Below are 21136 nucleotides of genomic sequence, written 5' to 3'. Positions count from 1 at the left end.
CCTCCCCCTCAGGCCTCCTCTCTGGCTGGGCCTTTGTCTGTCTGCTCACAGCAGCCAGGCCAGATGTGCAATGCCTAGAGGGAGCCTACTGCTCCAGGCTGGTGGCTGCCTTTGCCTGGCCAAAGAGACTCTATCCTCCACAGGAAAGCCTCTGCAGCAGGGTTTCCCTACAGCCTGGCCTACAGAGGTCTTGGTGTGGAGTGCTGGTCCCTGCAGGATCCCAGGGATGGGATGGAGCCATATTTTCTGGGAGGCATTTTCTCCTCCAGCCCTGCCCCCCCCTCCAGCCTGCTGGAGGAGAGGCTTGAAGGGAGGATTGAGCCAAGCCTAGGTGTACACACACACATACACACACATTCACCAGAGTTATACAAGCACATATACACAGAGTGTAGATCCCCCTCTGTGATCTTGTGCCCCCTCTCAATTGGAACCTATCCTCTGATGGGCCTTGTCTCCCTCAGACCTGCTGACTTCTCTGTGATCTGTCCCATAGCCCCATCTTGGGATCTGGGAATGTGTCACTCCTACCCTGTGGGCAGGTGACTACCCATCTCCATCTGCCACTCACCCAGCGGGGTCTTTCTACCCTGCTTCGAAGCCCCACCTGAGCTAGAAACACTAGATATAGCCTATGTAGTTATTGAGAGGGGTGGGGCTCAAGAATAGAGGGCTCGGGGTTAAGGTCTCAAGGGCACCACAATCCATTTCTACCCCTGGTAGGACTAGTATGAGAAAGACTCAGAGGTGTCGGGCTGGGTCGCCTGCCTCAATTGCATTGAGACTATGGCTACCTTGAATGGAAGCAGGGTAGTTAAGGTCAGACCGAATCATGATCAGAGTCTTTTTAAAATTTAAATATATTTAAAGTATATATTTATGTATATAAATGTGTACATGTCTGTGTTGGCATGAGTTTATGTGTACCATGTTTATATAGGTGCCCATGGTGGCCTGAAGAGGGTATCAGATCCCCTGGAACTGGAGTTATAAGTGGTTGTGATCTGCCTAAGTGGGTGCTGGGAGGGAACAAAACTACTGAGTTATCTCTCCTGACACTTGAGTTGATTTCAGATTTAGCTGAGGTCTCCATGGAAGGAGCAGTGGGAAAGAGGCAAGAAGGAATAGGAAGAAGAGTTTTGGGAAACGTGGGGGATGTCACTTTAGGAACAGAGAAAGGATTATTAACCGGCCCAAGTAAGGGATAAGAAAACTCAGCAAACTTTCAACTCCAAAAACTCATCTCAAGGAAGCTGGGAATATAGAGCAGTTGGAGTGCTTTTGAGGCCTGGGTTCGAACCCCAACGCTGCACAGACTGGGTATGGTGGCATCCTGGAGCATGGAAGGTGGAAGCAACAGAATGAGAAATTCAAGTTCTTAGCTACATACAAAGTCTGAGGTGAACCTGGGATGTATGAGATCCTGTCTCAAACTAACAAAGCTTAGGGCTTTAGATCACCCTGCCTCTCTCCCTTTGTGCCTCTTCGGGCTGGGTCCCTTGCCCATTGCCAATTGACTGAAGAATCCATACACAGGATTCAACATTATACTAACTATTGAGCCCTTCCCCCCCACCACCACCAGAAATGGGGACTGAAAGGAAGATGAAAGGGATCACCATCCAACCAAGGGTATGCATGAGCCTGGCTGAACAAAACTGCAGTCTCAGTATATCTGTGAGAGAGCCTGCTATTACTGGAAGGACCCAAGCAGAAGTAGGGAATGTGGCTTTCTCCGCTAGTATGTTGGAGAATTCCGGCTTCTCTCTCTGCTGCCAAACTGCCCTGTTTGGGGATCGACTCTCAGACTTGGCTGGAATGCAAAGAAAACAAGACAGTGTGTGATTAAGGGGGGCTTGGATTTGCACAGAAGAGGAGGTGGAGGGTGGAGAGCAGAGGGCAGGGAAGGGGCTTAGCACAGAGCAGTTAGCCCAAAGAAGCCTCTGCAACAGACTAGCCTGGGGCAGATGCCTCAGAAACAGGCCTGCCGGATCTGAGCGCAAAAGCCGAATAAAGACCAGTGCTAGGGGGCAAACGAGATGACTCAGTGGGTAAAGGAGCTTGCTGCCAAGCCTGATGACCTAAGATGGATCCTGTTGGCTCCACATGATGGAAGGGAGAGAACCAACTCCCGAGAGTTATCCTCTGACCTCCATACACATAAAATAAAGGAATGTGATTTTTAAAAAATGAAAGAGCAAGGCTAGGAATGAAGGGTGAAGCGAAAGGACATTAACAACCTGCCTATATGCCAGGCATGGTGGTACACATATTTGATCGTAGCATTAAGGAGGCAAAGACAAGTGGATCTCTGAGTTCATAGCCAGCCTGATCAAAAGAGTGAGTAGCAGGATAGTCAGGAATAAGGGGAGTGCGAAGGGGGGGGGGGGGAGAAACTACCTGTAGCTAGGGTTCCAAAGCCAAATTCCAAGATGTTGGGGGACTTGAAATTCTCCCTGACCATTGCCCCAGTTTTCAAATGACCTGAGTTTTTTGTTTGGTTTCAGGGATTGGTTTGTTCAATTGCTTTGTTTTGTTTTTAAGTTACATTTATTGGGGATGGGGAGGAGGTGGGACATAGAAATAAATACTAAAACAATTCATGAATCTTCTGATAGAAGTGCCTTGGTCATGGAGAGAGAGGCTGCAGGATGTCCCTTTTAGTCTGGCAAGGGGCCTTAGCACAAGCTATGCTGGGCAATGGGACCAAGGCCTCTCCTGATTCAGTCTCTCTTCCCAGGAGACCGGTGATGCTGCCCAGACTGTGAACAGGGGGAGGCAGCACTGTAGGGGCTGCCAGCAGCCGGGGCTGGGGAGAGACATGTGGACACGTAGCCCCTATGGCTTCTGCCTGCCAGATCCTCCGCTGGGCCCTTGCCCTGGGGCTGGGCCTCACATTCAAGGTCACCCATGCCTTCAGATCTCAAGGTAGGAAACATCCACTGGTGGTGATTTGAAGGGAATGAGAAACTAAGGAAGCCAATTGGTCCTTGAGAAAAGAAGTCAGTGGGCAGTGGTTGGGGGAGTATATAGGCAGAATAGGTGACCTGGATTCAGGGATGGGTGATGCCAGCATCACTGGCTTCAGCCTCAGGGACCCACCCCTGTGTTCTGCTCCCTCTACCAATAGATGAACTCCTATCCAGCTTGGAGAGCTATGAGATTGCCTTCCCAACCCGTGTGGACCACAACGGGGCAATGCTGGCCTTCTCTCCACCTGCCCTCAGAAGGCAGCGTCGGGGTACAGGGGCCACAGCTGAGTCTCGCCTGTTCTACAAGGTGGCCGCACCCAGCACTCACTTCCTGCTGAATCTGACCCGCAGCCCCCGTCTACTGGCCGGGCACGTCTCCGTGGAATACTGGACACGGGAAGGCCTGGCCTGGCAGAAGGCTGCCCGAGTCCATTGCCTCTACGCTGGCCACCTACAAGGACAGGCTGGTAGCTCCCACGTGGCCATCAGCACCTGTGGGGGCCTGGTGAGCTGAGGATTCTGGGAAGCAGGGGGAAATGCTCACTTTTCTTCTGGAAGTTAAGAAAATCGCATGATCAGCAGAATGGAATAATCAGTGGGTTGTTTTAAAACTATTTTGAGCTCATCAGTCCCTTGAGATGCAGCCAAAGATGTACTTAAAGGAAAATGTGTAGCCTTATAGACAAGTAGCATAGCATGATGAAGTCAGTAATAGTAAGGCCAGTGAGATGGCTCAATGGATAAAGGCATTTGCTGCCAGTCCTGAAGATTTGAGTTCACTTTCTAGGACCCACATCGTGGAAGGAGAGAATAACTCCCTCAGTTGTCTTCTGTCTCCACACTTGTGCTGTGGCATGTGCACATCCATACCCAAATAAATGTTAAAACACTTTCAAGGAATTAAAAAGTGTAGGAGGGGTTGAATGGAGGAAAGGGGAGAAATAATGAAATTTTATTTTTAAAGTTTTTTTTTTTCCTTTCTGAGGAAGAGGTGTCTCAGTAGAGTTCAGTTATACACAAGGAGTTGAGTTCAGCTCCCTACCCTGCACACCTGTAACTGGAGTGCTAGGTGGTAGGCAGAGACAGGCAGATTTTGGAGGGCTTCATAGCCAGCCAGTCTAACCAGAAAACAGCAAATTCCAGATCCAGTGAGAGACCGTGTCTGGAGGAGTGCTCAGGTTGGGCACTCTACAGAGTACACACACACACACAAAGACAGACAGAATACAGACCAGATATGTGGTGATACAAGCGCATAATCCCAACCATTTGGGAGGTGGAGACAGAAGTTCTGAGTCATCCTCAACTACATAGTGAGTTTCACCCAGCCTGGGCTACAATGAGTTCCTAGACAGCCTGGGCTACATAAGACCCCATCTCAGAAAAAAAAAGAACCAGACAAATAAAAGGGGCTGGGGATATATTTCAGTGGTAGAGTGCTTGCCTAGCATGCAGAAGACCCTAGGTTTGATTCCTAGTCCTGAAAAGGGTGAAGAAAGAGATGAGATTGTAGAGAGAGGTCCAGGATATCAGAGCCTGAACTGAGCTTTCTGTCCCCACCCAGCATGGTCTGATTGTGGCAGGCGAGGAAGAGTATCTCATTGAGCCCCTACAAGGTGGGCCCAAGGGTCGCCGAGGCCCAGAAGAGAGTGGCCCCCACGTGGTATACAAGCGTTCCTCTCTGCGACACCCCCATCTGGACACAGCCTGTGGAGTGAGAGGTACTCCTGTGTCTTTGGGGATGGGGAGGGAGGTCATATGGTATTACTCCTTTGAGGCGAAGACAGGCAGCAGAGTTTTTCTACCCCGAAGGTCAACAGGGTGCTATAGAATAAGGAAAGACACTGTTGTGCAAGAACAGCTATTGCATTCGAGAGCTCCATTCATCTGCGGGCAGGGGGTCTGAAAGGATGTAGTTACTAAGAGGGTGATGCTGTAAGGCAGTGGAGTGACACGTCATTGCTGTGGCCAGTTGTCTGAGACAGGCGTTAAGTGGGGAAAACATTCCTCACCAAGAATTATTGCCAGATCACACAATTAAGCTGCAGAGTGGTCAGAGTAGACACTTGGGTGGTGATGAAACCAAAGTGACAAGAGCTGGCAGTAAGTTCAGTGGTGGAATGCTTACCTGAGTTGCATGAGGCCCTACAAAATATGCACACAGAAGCCAGGCTGAGGAATTAGCTTGGGCGTAAAACCCTCACCATGCAAGTAAGGGGACCAGACTTTATTAATTCATATCCCTAGCACCCAGGCAGGTATGGGAGGCCACCTAAAACCCCAGAACTAGGGAGACAGACAGGGATCCCTAGAGGCGCTGGATACTAGACTAGATGAATCAGTGAACTCTGGGCTCTAATGAGAGACCATGCCTCCGTATATACAGTGGAGAACAATCGAGGAAGATGCCCAGTAGCAGTATCAACCTCTGGCCTCTACACACACACCCAGTCAATCTGCTAAAGGGCACAGGCACTGTTCATACAATCATTCGAAACATGACTGGTAACTGTAGGACATTTAGGGAGTGAGAGAATAGGAAAGCTATATGAAGCCATTGTGAGAACACAAACCCGTCATCACTGTACTAGGAAGGTGGAAGCAAAGGAATCAAACAAGAAAAAATGCCGTCGACTAAGGCAGAAGAATCACAGGTAGCCTAGAGTTCTGTATGACAGTTGTCAGGCAGTTCTGTGACCCACCAGCAATAGGTGCACAGTGGCTCTACTTTGTCTCCAGATGAGAAACCGTGGAAGGGTCGTCCATGGTGGTTGCGTACCCTGAAGCCACCACCTGCCAGGCCCCTGGGGAATGAGACAGAGCGAGGCCAGCCGGGCCTGAAGCGGTCAGTTAGCAGGGAGCGCTATGTGGAGACCCTCGTAGTAGCCGACAAGATGATGGTGGCCTACCATGGGCGGAGAGACGTGGAGCAGTATGTGTTGGCCATCATGAACATTGTAAGTGCCTCCCCCTTCCTGGATCCAGAGTCCTGGGGACCTGTAGCTAGCCTTTAGGTGTCATATCCTCACCGCTGATCTGCAACCAGGGGCCAGAACAATAAAGTGGAGAGAGGAAAGAGTGAGGAGAAAGGTCTAGGGCCAGATGCTCTAGTGGATACAGCCTGCCTGGGCTTAAGTGCAGCCTTAGGTCAATGGCTCTCAACCTTCCTAATGCTGAATCCCTTTAATATAGTTCCTCATGTTGTGGTGACTCCCCAATCAAAAAGTTATTTTGTTGCTACTTCAAAACTGCAATTTTGCTACTGTTGTGTCGTGATGTAAGTATCTGATATGCAGGACCCATGAGTTGAGAACCACTGCCTTGAGTGAGAGAGTACTTTATCTCTCTGCCTTGTGTTAACCACCTGTAAAGACTACAGTAGACTCAGTGAACAGATACTGCATTTAGAACAGTGCATGGCATGCCTAATACACACAAGGCTCTGGGATCCCCCAGCTCCTAGAATCTCAGCATTTAGAGGCGGAGGAATAAAAAGTGCAAGTCAAAGATGAGCCTGAGCTGTGGGAAAGACATTGTATCAAGGCACAGGAGAAATGGCTCCCTGGTTAAGAGCACCAGCTGGTCTTCCAAGAGGTCCTGAGTTCAATTCCCAGCAACCACATGGTGGCTCACAAGCATCTATAGCGGGATCCAATGCCCTTGGCTGGTGTGCAGGCAGACATGCAGATAGAGCACTCATATACTTAAAAAGAAATAATACATATTTTTAAAAAATACCAAAAGAGCACAGGATAGCAGGAGTCATGGGAAGGTGCAGAGATGGCTCAGTGATAAAGAGTACTTACCACAGAGGACCCGAATTCAGAGCCCGGCATCTACATGAGGCAACCCACAACCAAAAAAACACCAGTTCCAGGGGGTCCTACACCATCTTCTGGCCAGTTCTGCTTATTTGCACTCACATGCACACACTCATATGCAGACACCCACATATACACATAATTAAAAAATAAAATAAATCTTGAAAAAATAAAAGAGTGCATAGCTCATGGTAGGTGCAACATAAGTGTTTGCTTTATGTAAAAATAAACTTGCAGGGGCTGGAGAGATGGTGCAGTCAGTAAAGTGCTTTGTTGTGCCTAAGAACCCACATTTAAAAAATTAAAATAAGAAGCAAGAGAGCCAGCAGAATGACTCAGCACATAAAGGTGCTTGCTGCCTAGATCTGAGTTCATTGATTCCCAGGACTCACACTGTAGAAGGAACAAACTGACTTCTGCATGTTGTTCTGTGACCTCCCCATGCAAATAAGTGAGCATTTTTTAAGTGAGCAATATATTTACAGGTTCACACCTATGCATGCAGTATTCTTACATACAGGCTCCTACCTATTCATTCACACTCAATAACCTCCTTGGCTAGGTGTGGTAGTACACACCTTCAATATCAGCCCTTGAAAAACAGAGACACAAGGTCTCTGAGTTTGAGGCTATCCTTGTCTTCACAGTGAGCTCCTGGACAGCCAGGACTACATAGTGAGGCCGTCTCAAACAAAACAAACAAAACACAGACAACCTTGTTGTTCCACACTCAGATCTGCAACCATCCCTTTGTGTCTAGCGGCAGTTGGCTCCAAGACTCCTATAAATGCCAAAGCCTCCAGGGGTTTATCTGTCACATTAGACTATGGAGAATTTCATATAACCTATGCACATCCTCTCAAAGACTTTAAACTAGCTTTAGAGAATTACATATTACAGAATAATAACCAGGGGAAGTCTTTATTGTTCGGTACACATGTGATTCTGTGCATATGTGGCATATATATGTATTCATGTGTTGGCATATATATATATGTCATGTATGTGCACATGTATATGGAGGCCAGAGGTGAATAGTGATGTCTTCATCAATTCTACATCTTGGTTTTTTTTTTTTTAATTATTTGTCATTTTGTATGTGTGGGTGTTTTGCCTGAATATCTGTCTGTCTGTGCACCATGTACATGTAGAGTCCTTGTAAACTGGAAGAGAATATTGGATCCCCTCAAAATGGAGTTATAGGCAGCTGGGGCTGCCAAGTGGGTGTTAGGGATCGAACCCACGGCCTCTAGAAAAGTCAGTGCTCTTAACTCCTCAACTGTCCCTACAGCCCCTCCATCTTAGTTTTTGAGACAAGGCTCTCATTGAACCTGGAGTCACCAACTGGCTGACCTGGCTGGCCTGGCCGTGAGCTCCAGGATTTGCCTGTCCCTGCTCCCTCAGCACTGTCATTGTAGATATGGGTGCTGGAGATCCAAACTCAGATTTTTGTGTCTAGACAACAACTCACCAACTGCCCACCATGCAAATTTTTGTGAGATATTTTCTTTCTTTTTCTACTCCTCCCTCTCCTTCTCCTTCATGTCCTTAGACAAGGCCTTATTTAGTCCAGACTCAATTCTTTATGTAACTGAGACTGGCCTTGAACCCGATATCTTCCTACCTCCACCTCCCAAGTGTAGGGATTTAATAGTGTGCCACCTTCCCCCCCCCCATTGTCCATATATTTAATCTATGCTTGGCTGACTCCATGAGTGATGAGTCCAGGGTTACATAGTGCTGACTATACTCAGTTCCTGTACTAGAACTTGATCAAGGACCTATGCCTTGCTGGTCCTCAACTCCTTCCCCTGTTAGCAGGGTCTATAATAGCTACAGAGGAAGATGGTTAGTGGTAGAACACCCAGCATATAGAAGATTTGATGAATGGGTTCTTGCTTTATTGAAGCAAAGAAAGAGACAAGGACCAGCAAGAGACATGGCGACATGGCTCAGTGGGTAAAGGTGCTTGCACCAGGCAACCAGAGTTCTATTGGCTGAGTCCCATATGGTAGAAGGAGAAAACTGACCTCCAGATGTGTGACATCCATACATTCAGGAGCATGCAAGTGTACGCACGCACGCACGCGCGCACGCACACACACACACACAAATGTAATTTAAAAAATTTTAAAGACAAAGTTTAGCAGACTAATAAATAATATACAATGTTGACCTAACATTGTCTCTATGTTCTTCCCAGTCCCCCATCTTTTCTTGGGCTTTCAAAATTTCCTAAAACTTTCCCCGCCTCCTGGGAATTTCCAGTAAGACAAGGATATCCCAAGACTCTCAAGAATTCTGCTTTGCCTGATCTCCATCTCGGGTCCACTTAACCCTTAGGCCACTTCTTCCTGCCTACTGCTTCTCCGTCGTCTCTTGCCTTTGAACTTCCACCTTCCTGTATTGATGCTTAAGTTGGTACCCTCAGACTGCAGAGGAGTAAGGACACGAATACATCCTTCATGCAACTGCTGGTTAGGTAGGGAGGGGACAAGAGCAGGAGATGGAGGACAAGTAGAGAGAAACTGAATTGCAACTGTCAGAGAGAGGCCTGCTAGCAAACCATGCAGACTGGAATCTCACCCATGGCACCACCAGCCATGGTCCCTGCTCTCTGTACATCAGCACCTTCATCTTTAAGGTGGATATGAAATAATATCTGTTCGTGAAATGATACAGGCAGCACACTCTACCTGGTACCCAGCACACAGTAGGTGCTTAATCAAAGCAAACTATCACTGCTTTTGCTCTTCAGTTTCAGGGCAGAGAGGCATGTGGGGGTGGGGGTGGAGGCCAAAGGCTGACACTGGTGTCTTCCTCAGTGGCTCTCCATCTTTTATATGTACATTTTTTTATTTGAACCTTGAGAATTTCATGTGTATACATTATGTTTTGATCATATACACCCTGTACTCTCTTCCCCCACAACTCCTCTTCCCATACTTTCCCACCATTTCTCCCTCCAAATTTCATCTACTCTTTTCTTTTCCTCCCCCTCCTCTCTGTAGTGGATGGTTCTTCCCGCCAGCCTGGTCCTCCAGCTGCATCAGCCCTAAATAAACACATGGATGCTATATTAATTATGAAACTGTGGACCAATGGCTTGGACTTCTTATTGTCTAGCTCTGTCTTAATATTAACCCACAACTACTAATCTATATATTTCTACATGGTCGTATCTTACTGGAGAATGCCTGACTGGCATCCTCTCTTCCTGGGCTCACATGATGACTCCTCTCTGCCTACTCTTCCCAGAATTCTCCTCCTCTGATAGCCCCACTTTCCTGCCTGGCCACTAGCCATACAGTGCTTTATTCATTAACCAATAAGAGAAACATATGTACAGAAGACATCCCCATCACCTCTCCCCCCCCCTCTCTTGAGATAGGGTCTCACTATGTAGCCCTAGCTGGCCCAGAACTCTCTGCCTCCTGAGTACTGGGATTTAAAGTGTGCCACCACACCTGGATCCTTTTTGGTTTGTTTGGTTTTTTTCAACCTGCTGAGTCCAGTTAATTCTTCCCGTATATGTATGGACAACCAAGCAGGGACTGTATCCCTGAAGAAAACTGCCTCTCTCTCCCCCTAGGAACCATCAATTGGCAATAGCTCCTCAGATTATGGGTGGGGCTTTTGTTCTCTATCTTACTTTTTGAGACAAGAGCTCTCACTGAACCTGGAACTTGCACATTTAAGTGGCTGGCTGGCTAGTGAGCCCTCAGGGTTCCACCCATGCCTGCCTTTTGTTTGTTTTAATATGGGTTTGGGGAATTAAACTCAGGTTCTCATTCTTGTATAGCAAGCACTTTACCAACTGGGTCATCACCACAGTTCTGTCCTTTAGTGTTCTGGGCTCCTCTTAAGACTCGGTTTCTCTTGTTTCTTGGAGGTCAGGTTGCCAAACTTTTCCAGGACTCGAGTCTGGGAAACATCGTCAACATCCTTGTCACTCGCCTCATCTTGCTCACGGAGGACCAGGTGCGGGATCTGGAATGCTGTTTACCCTTTCTCTATCCACACCATTGCTGCCTGTTGTCTCTAGAGTGGCAGGGCACCCATGCACCTCAATCTTCCTGTCCCCAGCCCACCCTGGAGATCACCCACCATGCCGGGAAGTCACTGGACAGCTTCTGTAAGTGGCAGAAATCCATTGTGAGCCACAGTGGCCATGGCAACGCCATCCCAGAGAACGGTGTGGCCAACCATGACACAGCCGTGCTCATCACACGGTAAGGAGCAGGAAGGACTCCAGGGCTAAGGCCAATGGAGATGATGGAGAAAGGGTCATCAGAGTCCAAGGAAGTGGGACAGTTGGAGATGGTGGATGGAAGGGGGCTGGGAACCAAGGAGAAAGGATGCTGAGAACCTGAAAATGGAAGATTGACATTTGAGCCCTAGCCACACACTCCTTCAGTAAGTCACTGATTTACTGTCAGTCATTTATTGTCAGCATCCCCCAGACCAACTGATTAGCACAGTATGAGGCTTAGGCAAAATTCAACCCAGGGTTGAAAACCAGTCATGGCAACCCAGCAATGGAGGAGGTAGGAGAATAAGGAATTCAGGGCCAGCTGATAAGAGTCCTTGAATAGCATTCCTGATGCCCTGGGTTTCATCTCCAGTACCATAGAAAACCACGCATATTCATGCACACTTAAAATACCAGTACTTGGGAGGTAGAGGCAGGAAGATCAGTAGCTCAGGGTCATCCTTGGTTGCATGGAGAGTTCAAGTCCATCCAGGACCAAAAGATCTTGTAGCTCACACTCACAAGTGTATACACACACACCCTCACACCCTCTTCCCCAGAACTCTGGCGTCAGCCAGGGAGGCTACCCAACCATCTCACTGTCATCTGTTTCCACAGCTATGACATCTGCATCTACAAGAACAAACCCTGTGGCACTCTAGGTACCAAGTCCCATCGGTTGCAGGCACTATGGAGGGTGGTCTTAATCCTGGGGTGAGATGTCCCATGGCGGATAGAACCTAGCCAGTAGGGCCATGGGTCCCTTGACCCACCCCATGTTCCCATTTCCCAGGCCTGGCCCCTGTGGGTGGCATGTGTGAGCGAGAGAGGAGCTGCAGTATCAATGAAGATATCGGCCTGGCCACAGCTTTCACCATTGCCCATGAGATCGGGCACACGTGAGGCCAGGGGACACGGGGTAGGGAAGGGTGAGAGGAGCAGGTGAGTTACTTTAGTGCCTAGCAGAGCTGACACCCATCTCCTCAGATTCGGCATGAATCACGATGGTGTTGGGAACGGCTGCGGGGCCCGTGGTCAGGACCCAGCAAAGCTCATGGCTGCGCACATTACCATGAAGACCAATCCATTCGTGTGGTCATCTTGCAGTCGAGACTACATCACCAGCTTTCTGGAGTGAGCTACAATGCCCCTCAGTGGGGACACAGTCATGTCAGGGGAGCTGACTCCCCCAACCCACCTAACTGGGTATAGCCCTGAGGTCATGGCCTTGCAGCCCCTTGGCATTATAGCTGTTTTCTTCTTATCACAGCTCAGGCCTGGGACTTTGCCTGAATAACCGGCCTCCCAGACAGGACTTCGTGTACCCGACGGTGGCTCCCGGCCAAGCCTATGATGCTGATGAGCAGTGCCGATTCCAGCATGGAGTCAAATCGCGTCAGTGTAAATACGGGGTAGAGAGAGCCTTCCTGCTTTCCTTCCTGGGAAGGGGAGGTGGCCACAGGGTGGGAAGCTTCTCCAGGACACCCTCCCGGAGAAGCAGGGGGAAAGGAGTAAAATGAACACGCGACTCCCTCTAGGGACCTAGGAGGACCAGAGTGTATGGAGTATCCAGATGCCAAGCAAATCAACAGATAGAGAATAAGAATAATACTGGGCTTGGGCTTGGGGGGAGGGAGTCAGGAAAGGGTTTGCTCTGTAAGCCTGAGATCTGAGTTTGGTTAACAAAACCACATGTAAGTGAGTATGGCAGTACATGTCTATAAACCCAGCATTGGGCAGGCAGGAGCAGAGAGATCCCTGGTGCTCACTGTCCAGACAGGCCACTTGACAAAATCTAGGTTCTGCGAGATACCTTGTTTCAAAGATGGGTAGCTCCAGTGAACAAAGCCAAGGTTGACCTCTGGCCTCAACAAGCACATGGGTCACTCAACACAAGCATGTGGGCCACTTGCCCGTGTGCTTCCAAGGGAAGCAGGGGTGTGTTTTACATGTCCAGACAGCTAAATTGAGGACTGGGCTAGGGAGAGCCCCCTTTGTTCCCCATAAAAGGCCACTTGGGGGCTGCAGCATATCCAGATCTCTTGGTGGGTAGAGATGGGCTGTCTCCTTGGTACTGAACGGGAGAGAACTTTCCAGGGACTCTGAGCAACTCCCCTATCTTCCCTGAGGTTCAGACTCTCAAAGTTTCATCTTAGCATCAGTAAGTGGGCTGGGGCAGAGGTGGGGGTATGTGTCACACTTCTAATCCCAGCACACAGGAGGCAGAGGCTAGTGGGTCTCTGTGAGTTTGAAGTCAGCCTACTTGTCTGACTTCACAACCTAATGAGTTCCAGGCCTCCCAGTGCTGTGTACAGTGAGACCCTATCTCTAAAATAGGAGCTGAGTAACTGGAAGGATGACTCAGTGGGGAAGAGCACTTGCACATACACACATGTGTCTTGAGTTCAGAATGCCAGCACCGTTCTGAAACAGTGGGTGCAGCCATTATCTATCTCTAGTGCCCCTAGTGCCGTTGGGGGAGGGGGAAACAGTAGGATCACCAGGCCTTGCTGTCCTGTGAGAGACCCTATCTCAAGGGAATAAGGCAGAAAGTGATACAGTAACACACCAGGAGAAAAGGAAGCGAACTGGGGTGCAGGGCACCCCACTCCCAGCTTCCCCTTGCAGCTCCTGAAAGCTGGAGATCTGCTGTCTTCCTACTTTGGTGACAGTTGGACAAGTTAGCCCCTGCTCTGCTCCACTCCAGCATTTCCGTAATCACAGTCTCTGATGCCCTTCAGCCATCGCCCTAGTGACCCCAGCCCAGGAAGCCTCTGCACTTACACAGCTATTCCCCAAGACGGATGCGAAAGAGCAGGTGACTGTCAAACTGCTCCTCACTTCCTCTCACTGGGAGACCAAGAAACACATCCTGAAGCAAGGGCTCAGCAGTTAAGAACAGGGGTTGTTCTTCCAGAGGACCCAGGTTCGATTCCCAGCACCCATATGGCAGCTCACAACTGTAACTCCAGTTACAGGCAATTCAGCACCCTCACACATACATACATGTACACAAGATTCCAATATACAAATAAAAGAAAAAAGACAGGATCCCACTACTGTGTTGACCAGGCTGGCCTCACAGTCAGAGATTCATTTGCTGCTGGGATCAAAGGTCTGTGCTGCTGTACACTACCAGACATTTTTACTCTTGCCCCATCCAAAACATTGATTTGGCTGGTCACCACAGAACCTTCTAAGTAATTCTGGGCCCTCTGAATGGCTTCTGTGTCCTGCAACTTAAGATGATAGTAGCACCAGGCTGTGGGAGGCACTATGTGGGTGCTGGGACCTAAGCCCAGGTCCTCTGCGAGAGTAACAAACAAGTTCTTTACTGCTAAGCCATCTCCAGCTCCGTGACCTGGCTTTTATAGCAGGTTCTGGGGATTGAACTCAGATCCTGATGCTTATGTGGCAAACAATAACTGCATATCTGCATGTGTATCACACACATGCCCCAGACTGTGAAACTTTTATATTTGAAAATATAACATCTTCCTGGCATAGTAGAAAATCATGTACTGCATGGAAATTGGTTGATAGCTGGGTTTGAGTTGGTAGCAAGCTTGCCTAGCATGTATGAAGCCTGTGTTCGAGCCCAACATTTGTGAAGTGAAAGTTCAGAAGTTCAATGTCATCCTTGACTACATATCAGATTGAGGCCATCCTGGGCTACAAAAGAGCCTTTGTCAATAATAATTGGTTGATGTATGTGAAGAATTTAGCCCCTGGTCCTGGGTTATCTATGTCCATTGTTATCTAGTCAGAGGACATTTATGTAAGCGATCTCATTGATTTTGTCAGAAAGCAGCCATTAGGCTGGCCATCTTATAGATACAAAAACCAGTCCCAGATAAGGTGATGAAATGCAAGTCAGTGAAAAGTTGACACCTGGATTGGCCTAGGAATTATTACTAGCTGGAAAACCTGGTGTGCCCTTGTAAGTGGCAGAAGTAAGCCAGGGACTCTATGGAGTGGGTGTTGTTGAAGGAGTGTTGGGGGCAGGGAGCTGACCCTAGAAGGCTACCTTCTTACAGCCATTGGTTACTTCAAATGCAAGTCTCATTGGCCTGGAACTCGGGAATTGACTTGGAAGGGATCTGTTCAAAGAGGATAATAGATGGATGCTTGGATAGAAAGATTCTAAGAGGGTGGGGTAGGAGTTAGGCTGGAGAATATTCATGAAATGTGGCCATCCCTGAGTCTGGTAGGGCTTCTCTCCAAGGACACTAACCTTGACCTAAAGCAATGGTTCTGAACCTCCCTAAAGCTGCAAGCCCTTTAATACAGTTCCTCACATTGTGGTGACCCCCAACCATAGAATTACTCTCATTGCTACTTCATAACTAATTTTGCTACTGTTATGAATTGTAATATAAATATCTAATATGTGACTTTTGTGAAAGGGTCATTTGACCCCTCCAGGATTGTGTTAAGAACCACTGACCTAAAGGATCAGAGCAGCTTTCTGGATTGCTTCTGTTTTGTACAACAAAAACAGCCTGAGCCAGCCCAAGCAGGACTCAGAGGAAGTAATGGCATGGCCCATAGACTTAGTCTGAGCCTGCCGCAGACACACACTCATTGCTGAAAAAATGACACATGAAACTCTTGCACTGAGCCAGCTGACTTTTTAAATTGTCCTCTCCTGTGTCCAAAAAAGGAAGTGAAAATCCTTCCTGCTTCCACAGTCCCAGATTTTGGAAGGACCTGAAATCAGTGAGATTCAATACCTACTTCAAAGATCTGAGTTAGACTAGGCTACCCCCACAGAAGTGGTGAGGCATCTGGCTGGTAACCATGTTTTCTGTAAAGTTACATTATTTCTTTTGGGTGTGTTTACTCCATAGTGTATGTGTGGTTAAGAGATCACACTGAAGAGCTGTTCCCTCCTTCCACCACTTGAGTCCTGGGGATTGAACTCAGGTCTTCATGCTTGGCGGCAAGGGCCTGTACCTGATAAGCCACCATCATGGCCCGGAAGGATCTTGTCTTTCTACATCTTGATTTTCTTTTCTTTTTTTAAAAATTTATTTCTTGTGTGTATAGTGTCCTGGCATGTGTGCCTACACACCAGATGAGGGCGCCAAATCTCTTAGATGGCTGTGAGCCACCATGTGGGAATTGAACTCAGGACCTCTGGAAGAGCAGCCAGTGCTCTTAACCTCAGAGCCAGCTCTCCAAACCACATCTTGATTTTCTTGCACTGAAATAGGGCTCATGATGCCCAAAGGAGTTTTTATAGCAAGTATAAGTGTTCTACACATACTGGCAAAAGAGAAGTATCAGGCCATGATCCTCAAGGGGGATCATTAGGATTGGGTCCTCCAAGGCATTGCCTGTGGGGAACGATGGGCCTGAGAGGTCTCCTCCATTCTGCAGGAAGTCTGCAGTGAACTGTGGTGTCTGAGCAAGAGCAATCGGTGCATCACCAATAGCATCCCAGCTGCTGAGGGAACACTGTGTCAAACGCACACCATCGACAAAGGGGTACGTACCAGCTAAGAGCCTTCCCTGGGCCCTGCCCCTCGCCCCTCGCATTTGTTTAATAGGTCCCTATATTGTTTCTTCTTAAGCCGTGTCTGCTAATTGAACAGTGTTACTCCTTAGCCATGCTCTGGATTCAAGCTGTGACCCAGTGTGCCCAACTCCAGCCTTCAATCCAGCCTTTCCTCCTGTCACATCCTCCCCATTTCAGAGGGGACTGCCTGTAATTTGGGAGATGGCAGACAGAGAAGAGGCGTAGAACTCTGCAAAGTCACACTCACTCCGTTCCTTCCCACCCCCCAACTTCTTACCCAGTGGTGCTACAAACGAGTGTGTGTCCCCTTTGGGTCTCGACCAGAGGGTGTAGATGGAGCCTGGGGCCCGTGGACTCCATGGGGTGACTGCAGCAGGTCGTGTGGTGGTGGTGTGTCATCTTCCAGTCGTCACTGCGACAGCCCCAGGTCAGCCGTTGGGACCTTCTCCCTACAGTGAGGCAACTCCCAATGTCCATCACCCCCTTATTCATCTCTCCCCACTGCCCCCTGCTCCTCCCAGGCCGACCATTGGGGGCAAGTACTGTCTAGGCGAGAGACGGAGGCACCGATCCTGCAACACCGATGTGAGTCCCCCACGGTCCTGATCCAGCCTCCCTCCCTTGCCCCCACCTCATCCTATCAGTCTCCCTCAAACCAGCACCTCCTCTGCCATCTGATCCAGACTATTTTCACAATAGAAATTGCTCCCTCAAAATAATTGCCCTCACTCCCCCAACCCCACTCCAAATACAGTTTAGTGTCTTCACACTTCACAGCTCAGTTATCCTCAGAATCAAAACCCAGCTCTACTCACTGTCATCTGTCAAAGCCTGATTGAGCTTGCTCTCACTGAACCAGCATCCTTCTGAAGCCCATGTTGAGTGTGTGCCTTCCCCAATCTCAGTTGCCCTCTGGCGTCCCACCAGTTCCTCCTTAAATGTAGGGATTCCCTTTGACTGAAGATGGCTCTATTACCTAATCATAGAGATGTTTAGGTGTGCAGGTCACCAAGCCAGAGGAAGGGATACTCTGAGGTCAGGAAGAGCTTTGGGAATGAACAGTGGCCTTTGTGGTCCCCTGCATAGGGATTATCAGAGCATCTATATACCCCTCATGTACAAGAATAATTCAGCCCTTTTCCACAAACCAGCTCCATCCTGTATCTTGAACTCAGAATGCAGGCATCTACCCCCAGCTCAGCTTTAACTTAATGAATCACCCAGGTCCCATCTCACAAGCCAGGTACAGTGATGCACATCTATAATGCTAGAGGATTATGATTTTGAGACCCACTTAGCCTATCTATAGCAAGAGCCTGTCTCAAAAGCAAATATACAAGGGCTAGGAAAATGGTTTACCTGGTAAAGTGCTTGCAATGCACGTATCAGGACCAAAGTTCAGATGCCCAGTACCCAGACATGAGCACAAACACAAATATTCGCACAAGCCATCTCGTGCATCTTCATGGCTAGTGTGGCCCATCCATTCTCACCTAGACTTTGCCTCATTCATTCAATTCCCACCTAACTTCTTCCTTACATCTGCCCCAGGACTGTCCCCCTGGCTCCCAGGACTTCAGAGAAATGCAATGCTCTGAATTTGACAGTGTTCCTTTCCGTGGGAAGTTCTACACTTGGAAGACGTATCGAGGGGGTGAGTGAACCTCCCAGAGGCTGTGGACCATTGAGGATGACAGCAGTTGGCTTATAGACTCACAGAGCCCTCATCTTTTGCCCAGGGAAACAGGTGTCCTTGATTTAACTCAGTCCTTGATACAACTCAATGGTTCTTTACATGTAGGAAAGCATTGCTGTTCCCTCTGCCCATGGTGTCAGGTCCTGGGTCTGTTGCTCTTGTCCTTACCTCCCCTCAGACAGGGAGTTCCAGGGTGACCTGGCTCCAGGTCTGATGGGGCCATGCCCCCCAGGGGGCGTGAAGGCCTGTTCACTGACTTGCCTAGCAGAAGGCTTCAACTTTTACACGGAGAGAGCAGCAGCTGTGGTGGATGGCACACCCTGTCGCCCCGACACAGTGGACATCTGTGTCAGTGGCGAGTGCAAGGTAGAGGAGACTCCCAGGGAGGAGGCAAGAGAGGTTGGGGAGAAGTTTAGCAGGGGGAGGGGCATCTCCATGACACCATCAACACCACCATTGTCTTCCTGTGCAGCACGTGGGCTGTGACCGAGTCCTAGGTTCTGATCTCCGAGAGGACAAATGCCGAGTGTGTGGGGGTGACGGCAGTGCCTGTGAGACCATCGAGGGGGTCTTCAGCCCAGCTTTGCCAGGAAATGGTAAGAATCCTTGCCTCTACTTCCCTCCTGTGGCTGGGATCAGAGTTAGCCTCATTATAGTAGCCAAGACCAGTGACATCTTAGACTTTGGGGATCCTGTGGCATTTGAATTACAGTGAAGGCCTTGGGGACCCCAAAAGTCCTGGGAACATAGAATTGCCCTTTATTTTCTTGTTGTTGAGACAAAATACCTCACCAGAAATAACTGAAGGAAGATTTCATATGGCTTGCAGTTTTCGGAGTCATGGTCCATCGTGGTGCTTAGCTCTCTTCCTCCTTTTTGTGCAGGCTGGACCAGTGCTGCCAATTAAGGTGGACCTTCCCACCTCTGTTAACCCAATCTAAAAAAAAACCCACACAAACATGCCCAGAGACTTGTCTCCACGTGACTGCAGGACCTGTGTCGTTGACAACTCATGTTAACCCATCACAGTTATAATTAGGAAGGGCCTTCCTTAGCCACTGGTTTGGGACCTGGCTTACAGAAATGCACAGGTTGGGATGGAGGACTCAGATCTCTCCCCTCCAGTATCCTGGGAGCAAGGGGTCACTTTCCATCCTGTTAGTGTAAGGCACTGGGGAACTCTACACCAGTATGGGAGGTCTTACTGTCAGGGAACTAGGAGGGTGTTCAGAACATCCTTTCCAGCTTGGGTTGAGAAAGAGAGTGCCCAGGGAGTAGGGATGAGATAAGAGGGTTCTAGAAGGATGACAGAGCTGAAAGTGCTACCAGAGCGATTGTGGCCAGATAATATCTGATTGGCAGGGACCCCACAAAGAATGAGTTGCAGAATATGTGTGTCATTCTCTAGGCAGGGTTAGATTAGTGGTAGGTAGGTAGGTTGGTTGGTTGGTTGGTTGGTTGGTTGGTAGGTTGGTTAGTTAGTTAGTTAGAATAGAACATTTATTTGGCCAGGTAGGGGTGGCCCACACATTTAATCCCAGCACTTGGAAAGCAGAGGCAGGCAGAATTCTTGAGTTTGAGGTCAGCCTGGTCTATAGAGCGAGTTCCAGGATAGCCAGGGCTATTACACAGAGAAACACTGTCTGGGGAAAAGAAAACAAAAAAGGACATTGACTAGACTAGGAAGCAGAAATACATCCCAAGGGGAAGGTGATTGCAGGATCTAACACAGAGAGGACAATGTGGGGATCCAGGCATAGAAGCTAAGAATCTTGGGAGTATGGGTGAACAAAGATGTAGTAGTCACAGCCCAGCAGTCACTCTTGGTGCCTCATGGGAGACTAGCTCTGATGCGCAAATCTCATTGTCACCTATATGGATTGCGACTTCCGTGATACTCTTTTCCCCTCTGCCTCAGCTCAACCTCACTGGTCAGTGAGACATGAGGAATTAGATCTGCCCATTCTGAGGCAAGCAAGTTTGGGTTCAAATTCTAGCCAACCACTTCTGACCTGTAAAGCCCTGGTGAACTGCATAGCTTCCCCTGAGCCTCAGTGTATAATCTGTACAATGAACACAACGAGGGAGGTAAATAGTTCAGTCAGGGAAGTGCTAGCATGAGAATTTCGATTTGATCCCCAGGACCCACGTGTGAAAGGAGAAAGCAAGCTCTTTAAAATTGTCCCCTGATCTACACACACCATGGCACTCATGCATCCCCCCCCCACACATACACACACACACACACACACACACACACACACACACACACACACACACACACGGGGAGCGGAGAAAACGAAATGTGATGATCTGCATACTTCATAAGGTCTGAATGAGTTTGCTGTGATATATCCTCTAAGCACGTAGCATGAGCTGGCTCGATGCAACCATCAGGTGTGAAGGAAGAGGGGGAGGGACACAGGTGGGTGTGGAGGCAGGCTGAGTGGGTGACAACTGAACTCTACCACCCAGGGTATGAGGATGTCATCTGGATCCCCAAAGGCTCCGTCCACATTTTCATCCAAGATCTGAACCTGTCCTTTAGTCACCTGGGTAAGCAAAGACAGAGGGATGTGGACTGTGATTTTATGGGAGTTGGAGGGCAGGCAAAGTAACTTCAGTTCTAACTACTGTGTTCTACCTCAGCCCTAAAAGGGGACCAGGAATCTCTGCTACTGGAGGGACTACCCGGGACCCCCCAACCTCACCGCCTTCCCCTGGCTGGGACCACCTTTCATCTACGACAGGGCCCAGATCAGGCCCAGAGCCTAGAAGCCCTGGGGCCCATTAATGCATCTCTCATAGTTATGGTAACAATGAAGCTGGGGGCAAAGTATGGGAGGACCAGAGCATTCTATGGGGAGGGGGATT

At 48.8% G+C, this 21136-nt stretch overlaps 1 protein-coding gene across 2 annotated transcripts in view; it reads left to right on the top strand.

Annotated features, from left to right (window-relative positions):
• Positions 1-21136, top strand: part of Adamts10 (ADAM metallopeptidase with thrombospondin type 1 motif 10) — a 28473-nt gene that overhangs the window by 1199 nt on the left and 6138 nt on the right. For both annotated transcript variants that reach the window (XM_051178792.1, XM_051178793.1), the window contains exons 2-19: positions 2741-2928; positions 3131-3477; positions 4537-4693; positions 5712-5929; positions 10691-10774; positions 10880-11025; positions 11664-11707; positions 11839-11944; positions 12033-12179; positions 12316-12457; positions 16428-16535; positions 16848-16993; positions 17088-17151; positions 18118-18220; positions 18495-18628; positions 18735-18858; positions 20738-20818; positions 20912-21075. In XM_051178792.1, the coding sequence (XP_051034749.1) occupies positions 2841-2928; positions 3131-3477; positions 4537-4693; positions 5712-5929; positions 10691-10774; positions 10880-11025; positions 11664-11707; positions 11839-11944; positions 12033-12179; positions 12316-12457; positions 16428-16535; positions 16848-16993; positions 17088-17151; positions 18118-18220; positions 18495-18628; positions 18735-18858; positions 20738-20818; positions 20912-21075 (2403 nt within the window). In that variant the 5' untranslated portion in view covers positions 2741-2840. The remainder of the gene's footprint in view (positions 1-2740; positions 2929-3130; positions 3478-4536; positions 4694-5711; positions 5930-10690; positions 10775-10879; positions 11026-11663; positions 11708-11838; positions 11945-12032; positions 12180-12315; positions 12458-16427; positions 16536-16847; positions 16994-17087; positions 17152-18117; positions 18221-18494; positions 18629-18734; positions 18859-20737; positions 20819-20911; positions 21076-21136) is intronic.

The sequence above is a fragment of the Phodopus roborovskii genome, unplaced genomic scaffold (genome assembly GCF_943737965.1).
Source record: "Phodopus roborovskii unplaced genomic scaffold, PHOROB, whole genome shotgun sequence".
NCBI lineage: Eukaryota > Metazoa > Chordata > Mammalia > Rodentia > Cricetidae > Phodopus > Phodopus roborovskii.
Note: the sequence above shows the minus strand (reverse complement) of the source record. Positions and strands in the feature narration are given on the sequence as shown.